The sequence below is a fragment of the Montipora capricornis genome, chromosome 1 (assembly GCF_036669925.1).
Source record: "Montipora capricornis isolate CH-2021 chromosome 1, ASM3666992v2, whole genome shotgun sequence".
NCBI classification, from domain to species: Eukaryota; Metazoa; Cnidaria; class Anthozoa; order Scleractinia; family Acroporidae; genus Montipora; species Montipora capricornis.
In genome coordinates, this window is record NC_090883.1 from 44,552,964 (window position 1) to 44,560,463 (window position 7,500).

Here is a 7,500-nt window from a genome sequence, read left to right on the forward strand (position 1 = left end):
CTGACATCTCAATTCGTGTGTGGGAAACATGCAAATGACACAAAGCATGCGCAAAGTGTTTACAGAAGCTTCAAACATAGCAAATCTAAATAAACATCCTTGTCACAAACAGCAAAATGGTCATTTAACACCTTTAAAATCAGCAATCTAAATGGAAAGTCTGCTTGTTAATACATTTTCACCATTCGATCAAAGTTTTAAAGCTTCATTTGAAATGGAAATTGAAAGTGTAGTTGGTAAAGGATCCACACGAAATGGTGGCTCTTATTGAAGTTAGGGCTAATTTGTTGTAATATGACCTGTCTTGTTTCCTTGCAGCCATGTAGAACCTTCTTATACCTTTTTTTTAAAAATTCCTCAATTTCAGTAACAAATTCGTTTTGCTGGGCGACCAGCCATACAAAATAGAATTACTCTGAGTGAAACAAATTGTTGCCATGAGAATTGTTTAAGTTTCAGCAATAATCATCTGGAAAAACCAGCAAGTCAAACACTGGTTGGCAAAAGTATGAACTCTTCTCTTACCTTTGAAAACTTTCAGGCCAAATTTTGTGGCCCTCTACAGGGTTCGACACCTGGCTACCTGCATTACTAGCCACCGGGCTAGTGATTTCTAGAATTTACTAGCCCGAAGCAAAACTTGGTAGCCCGGATCAATTTCCCTCGAGGTCTACTTCAACCCCAAACACGCAAACCTTCCTCTAAACTTATTGGCAAGGTCTTTTAAAATGATAAAGAATGGAATTTTTTCTTCCATTGTGATAACATAATGTGTTATTTAAGGAAAAAAGCTAACAAAATGTTCGTTTCACATTCACTTGTGCACGCGGCGAAGGCTAACCGTAGAATGCCAGTGCACAAGCCACGGGAAGCTTGCTTTCCACGATGGATTAAAAGTTCTCTTTCTCTGAGTGCTCTCGTAAATCTTACTGCTTTCCTTTTTACTGGTACTTTCAGTTTCGGCCGCTTTCCCCTTTTTACATGGTGGTGCCTCGTAATTTGTCAAAAATCGCTCCATCTTTACAATTGGTTCAATTGCGAAGCGATCGTGCGAGGCGATGTGCAAGGCATCACAACATTGGTAGGGAGAAGACTGGGGAAGACATTAACCATTAAGCTCAGAGTCTGGGATCTAGCAATGTTTACGAACTACACGCAAGATAAAAGAGACGCCAGAAGATGATAGATTTGTTTTCTTTACATTTTAAACTTTCTTGTTTTTTTAATCAACTGTGAACTTCAAACTAGAACTAATTATAATATCTAGTTTATCTCCATTTTTCTACTAGCCAGCGGGCTATTAAATGTCGTTTTTTACTAGCCCGACAAAATTTTTACTAGCCTCGGGCTACCGGGCTAGCGGAGATGTCGAACCCTGCCTCTATGTATTCTATAGCACAGCATCATGTTGTATTCTCAATATTTCCGATTCAGAAATGCTGGCGAGCTTACGCTGGTCAATTTGTCTTGTTTGGATCATGCATTATTCACTCTGAAGGGAGTAAATAATGCTCAATTACTCCAAGATAGTGAACCAGTCGGATTGCTTGAAACACCAAGATCACTGACTGAGTATATACTAATTGTGTATAAACCTTTCATATTTTACAACTGACACGTAAAAAGTAGACTTTAGAAGTCAAAAGGTCTCACATGTCCTTTTTTCCCTCTAGATCGAGGAGCAGCCTGCAGTGGTTGAAAATCAGTCAGAGGATGATGGGGCATCGGAGGTGAGAACGAGAGGCTCGTCAAATGCTCCTAAGTTTGGCTGGGTTAAAGGGGTCCTGTTCGGATGTCTTCTCAACATATGGGGTGTCATGCTGTACTTACGTCTTTCCTGGGTGGTAGGTCAAGCTGGAATAGGCTTGGCATCCGTCATCGTTTTATTGTCAGCTGTTGTGACCACGCTGACAACGTTGTCCATGTCTGCAGTTTGTACCAATGGAGAGGTCAAAGGAGGTGATTGTCATTTTCTTATTTGGTTAATAATAACAACATGTAAATGGCATGATTTTCTGTATTTACCCGTGTATAAGTCGATCCCATGTATAAGTCGACCCCCCATTTTTGATGGCAAAAAACGCAATTTCTTAATTTATTTGTTAAATGTTCATGGGACACTAATCTTGTGTTCTTCAATTTCTGTAGATACACAAAAAAATCAGGGCCTCAAGCGCTTAATAGTTTGTTGTTCAGCAGCTGTTGTATATGCAGGCATTTTGTCCTTGAGTTTCGAAAAAGTTCTCAGAAAATCGAACATGTAAACCTAAAACTCACCTGTTTCGTTGTTCAAGGATAAAGGGTTTTAGAGGATAAGCACAATGCAACATCACAGAAGCAGGAGTCAATCTTTGAAAATAACTTGCGAACAATGCGAAAATGTGCAAGGTTTAATTGGTCCTTGACTTATAATTTCTCAAATGACAAACAAAACAAAACTCATAAACCAAACAATATGAAGTTTGCAAAAGCATTTTAATCTGCCAGGTTTGTATAAAGAATAAATAACATTCATTACCATCCAGCATTTTCACGCAACACGAGTGACGATGCTTGCACGCAAACACGAAGTATTGTGCCAGGTTACTAAGCCATTGAATGATCGTGTTTTATTCGAAGAAGAAGAAATGCCTTTAAGAGCTTTCTGCCTTTGGAAAACGGAAATTTCCAGTGTCTATTTCATATTTGTGCTTGTGAGTATCTTCAACATTTAGAGTTGGACAAATCCTTTTTCATTTCAAATGGAATTGCTTACATTCGTTTTGAATTCTTTTGTCATTCATTTTGAAGTCTTTTACGTCGGCTTTTTGTCCACTGTGTTCGTTATGCCCAAGACAACATTATTATGTTAATTTTGAATAATTATTTAGCTGGGGCTTGGCTCAAAATCTTTGACCCGTGTATAAGTCGAGGGCGATTTTTGGAGCTTCTTTTGAGGCCATAAAAGGTCAACTTATACACGGGTAAATACGGTACATTATTATACATTGTATCTATCGTCTTGGTTACATGTACTGCAGGATTATTGTGCACATCATGCAACTTACAGATTTTGAAAATTTCTGTAGGCTAGGTTTGGCTGGCCCAAAGGTGCCTATGTGACTATACTCTTGTCCATTGATTTCACTAAAACAATGTCTAATAAAGCAATTGCAATTATTATTTTTTTGAATTTGCTTTTTGTGATATCTGGAATAGTCCATTTTACAGTTGTGTGCTTAGTTACCTGGCCTATGAATGAAAGTGAGGCTGGAGTTGACCTTGTTTTGATAGAAACCTCACTGCTTTTCTTCTGCAAATTCTTACTAATTAGGATGACAACAACATCATTAACATAAGAAAAGGAGGGAGGTCTGTATCATAACAAAGTCAACACCAGCCTCACTTTCATTTAAAGGCCAGGTAACTAAGCACACTACTGTAAAGAGGTCTATTGTCAAGGTCTTGGCTTGTGAAATCAACCTCAGCCTTTGCAATTTCACTTTCCTGGACCTTGATTTTTCCAGACTTCACAAAGACCTTATCCAATGTTTGTTTACCCCATGGACACTTCAAACGACTTAAGACGCCCCCAGTGGACGAGTAAAATCTTGTGGTGTTAGACAGAGTGAATTCCATCAAGTCTCACCCCCAGGGGTCAGTGGGATAAGATGACTGGTGGCTCAACTGGTTGAGAATCGGACTTTTGTGGGGGAGATCGTGGGTTCAAACCTGGGTGGGACCAACACTAACTGGGTTCGTGCTACTCCTTGAAGCCCTTGAAAAGCCCTGGAATTTTGGACTTTGAGGGTGCTTGAACTATTACTAATACAAACTAGTTAACAAATCGAAAGTGGTTCAGGGTTGTCTGTACTCTTGTCAACAACGATAGTCGTCATCACAGTGGTCAAAATGTTGTGCGCCTCGTGAGCCCACAACAAATTGTGAACACTGCGACGACGAATGTCGTTGTCGATAAGAGTACAGACAACGCTGAACCACTTTCGATTTGTTGTTTACCACAATATTCAACGCCAAAGAAAGTGTTTATTTCAGAGCGTGACCAAACTCGTGACACAAAAAAGAGCAAGAGTTGACTATAACTTCCTCGCAATATGATGCGTTTATTTCCCAAAATGAGCGTTCCTGATTGGCTATGACATCGTGTCACAAATTGACGCAAGCAACGTTGTCTAGACTCTTATCGACAAGGGCAAATTAGCAAATCAGATTGCTAGATTACAAGCAATTTTGGTAAAATATCGCTTTTCAGATTGTCTATATAGGTAACAGCTCGTCTTCCCATGTTCATGCGTCTGCTTATGGGCTGCCAGATTACTAGTTTAGATGGTTCTTCCTCTGGGTGTCTGGCACAATGACCGGCTAGCTTCAACCCTCTTAAACCCACAGCGCTTGAATAAAGGATTTGTTGGGAAACTGCTTGAAAACTCTTATTTTTGCTTGGGTGCAAATTGAAAATTCTGAGATTTCATCACACTAAGTTAAAGAGAAATTTCAAAAAATTGGGCCCAAATTTGACAACTGGGGAAAGATGAAATGCAAAAATTAAACTGCCTGTGCGTACACTTCACTCACAGGACGTGAGAAAGAATTTTTGTTATGCATTGTGAATCCTTTTGTTAAACAGAGGCCATTTTGTTTTATGATATGTGTTCATGTGAAGTTGCAGTCTGATAAATGAAAATGCCAGGTGGAGGATATCAAAGTAGGCTTTTTCAGCAAAGAAAACTCTGAACCACAATGTATGGCTTAGAAATCTTCTCACAAACACTCCTTGAAAACTAAATTTCTGGTTCTTGAAATCTCCTTGAATACTCCTAGTATAGTTTATACAGTTTTTCACACAATCCAGCAGGAACCCTGACTGAGGTTCATTAAAATAACTGAGGAGAAAGTGCTGCCTTTGTAATTTCGTCAGCAAATGGTTCAACTTTCAAGTCTTCTCGGATAAGGACTAGAAACTGTTAGGACTGTAGACTGTCTCACAACCTTTCCTGTTAATTAACACTGTGGGACACAAAAGAATTCATGCAGTGTTTGTGAAGATTAGGGGGAGACCCCTGATGCAGTCATCTGTCCTCCTTTCACATTCATGTGTGGGTTGGAGGGTTGGGTGAGATCAAAATACAGGTAAATTATTTAATATACATGTATGCATATGCATAATATATGCATAATATATATGCATAATGTTGCAGGTTGAGATCAAATTAATATGGACCAGAAGCTCAAGACCTTGAAGCGTTTATCTCTGATTCAGAGCTGGGGTTCGTTTGAGTTTAAAAATTTCCTTATTTGGATGAGACTTGGCTCGTGGATTTTCGGGCACGTGCAGCTGCCATCTTATTTTTGTCCATATTTGGGCATAAAATCCCCAGCTTTGTTCCAAGGAAAAGAGTTGCAAGTTACATGTACATGCTTCAAGGTTATTTTACTTCTGTATGATTGCGGCTGTGGCACCTTTACAGGCTGACAGTTGATCTCATGATAGCTTTGTCAATGCCTGGCATCTCACTTTTACTGTTTTTGGTTTTGCTGAGCAGTTAGAGATCATATATCCACATGATGCTTGCTAAATGTCTGCTTCTTAGGTATTTCATCCTTTAGAGTACATGTACACACCGACAGAAAAAAATGGCCTTTTGATTGACAGATTTACTTGAATCTTGTGTTTTAAGGAGGCGCCTATTACTTGATATCCCGCAGTCTTGGGCCGGAGTTTGGCGGCTCCATCGGGGTGATATTCTCCGTAGCGAGTGCTGTGGCAACTGCCATGTACGTGGTTGGCTTCGCAGAGACCATGCGGGACATCCTTAGGAACAACGATGCCTTAATAGTTGATGAATCAAATGACATTCGCATCATTGGCGTCGTGACTATTGTCATTCTTCTTGGTGTCACTATGGTTGGCTTGCAATGGGTGGTGCGCACACAGATTGTCCTTCTCATCATTTTGGTGATTTCGATTCTCAATGTCATCATTGGAACTTTTATTGGGCCACAGTCGGAAGAGAGTAGAGCCAACGGTTTCGTTGGCTACAAGAAAGATACCTTTGAGACCAATCTCAGCCCTGGTTTCAAAGGAGAAAGCTTCTTTTCCGTATTTGCAGTGTTCTTTCCAGCGGCAACTGGAATTCTCGCAGGTGTTAATATATCAGGGGATTTGAAAGACGTGCACAAGGCTGTCCCCAAAGGAACACTGCTAGCCATTCTGATCAGCACTTTGGTATATGTGATGCTGGCTTGGTTTGTCGGCGCCTGTGTTGAACGAGAAGCCCTTGGTCTTGTGCATGATGCAGTGAATGCAACAAATGAAACTCTGGTTTCTTGTGCCACACAGGAATGTCAGCATGGGCTGCTGAATGATTTCCAGGTAATAATCTTAACACAAAATAATATGATATCAAAGGCATAGACACTTCAGGGTCATTTCTCACGGAGAATGCTGTTCAGTGAATTTATAATGTAGATATAACGTGATCGGATGAATTTCTCAATACACGTGAGTAAGTTGTTATACCTAGTAATTTACCCAACAGACCTAAAAACCCGGGGAGGGGTTTGAACGTGTCCCCATCAGGGAAATAGCGGGGTAAATGGATGAACAATGGTATGCACATGAGCATGAAGCATTTATATATATAATGCCACTAGGGGCATTATGTAATGTTTCATCTTCATTTGCATTCCATGACTCCAATGATTGAATTTTAGCTAAGTCGACCTTGAAAGAAAATTGCTCTCGGAGAAAACTTTAAACGCCCACTTTGTTGCGTTCCTGGTAGCCTGGAATGCAGTCTTTCAAGTCCATTTTGTCTTGCTTTTCCGTCTTTGGCGGCCTAAACTGTGGTTTTGAAGGCATGTTGTCCTCGGTTCAAGAACCGTCAAAACACTAAACCGGAGCTTTTTTACCTCACGCTTACCGTCCAACGTGAATAAAATTTTTATACATCACTGAATTACATTTCTTCGATTCCCAGGGACTGGCGCGACTTCTTATGTAACACTGGGTAATTAGTTTTTCTTCCTTGTTCAGGGTGTTTTCGGATTCCCAGGTGAACTGAGCTAGACCGCCCACCACGATTGGTCAAAACGGCTATTGAATATGGAGGACTATTTTCTTTTAGAAAGCCATTTAAAACCCGCGCAGCACGTGTTTTATCAGATATATAAAACTCCCTTGGGCTTCGCTCTCGGGACTTTTTATATCTGATAAAACACTCCTGTTTGTGTATTAAATAGTAATTAAAAGAGTATTGAACTAATTTTGCCTTAAAATGAAAGCAATTGAGTGTAGGAAGGTAAGGAGGTGCCTGTTCGTAAATGTCTCGTAGTATTTTTGTCAAAACAATAACAAGAAAAATTAGGATGTGGAGCTTAGACTTGGTAGAATAATGGTCTACTTGGACAAGTGAAACATGACCGAATGAAATTGCTATAGGGAAGATATCGTTGACGTCACCTAATGTCATTAATGTACCAACCAAAGACAACCTCGTT

At 39.9% G+C, this 7,500-nt stretch overlaps 1 protein-coding gene across 1 annotated transcript in view; it reads left to right on the forward strand.

Annotated features, from left to right (window-relative positions):
* LOC138045863 (solute carrier family 12 member 2-like) overlaps positions 1–7,500 on the forward strand; it is a 22,510-nt gene that overhangs the window by 2,589 nt on the left and 12,421 nt on the right. The window contains exons 2-3 of the mRNA XM_068892497.1: positions 1,674–1,959; positions 5,679–6,373. Of these exons, the coding sequence (XP_068748598.1) occupies positions 1,674–1,959; positions 5,679–6,373 (981 nt within the window). The remainder of the gene's footprint in view (positions 1–1,673; positions 1,960–5,678; positions 6,374–7,500) is intronic.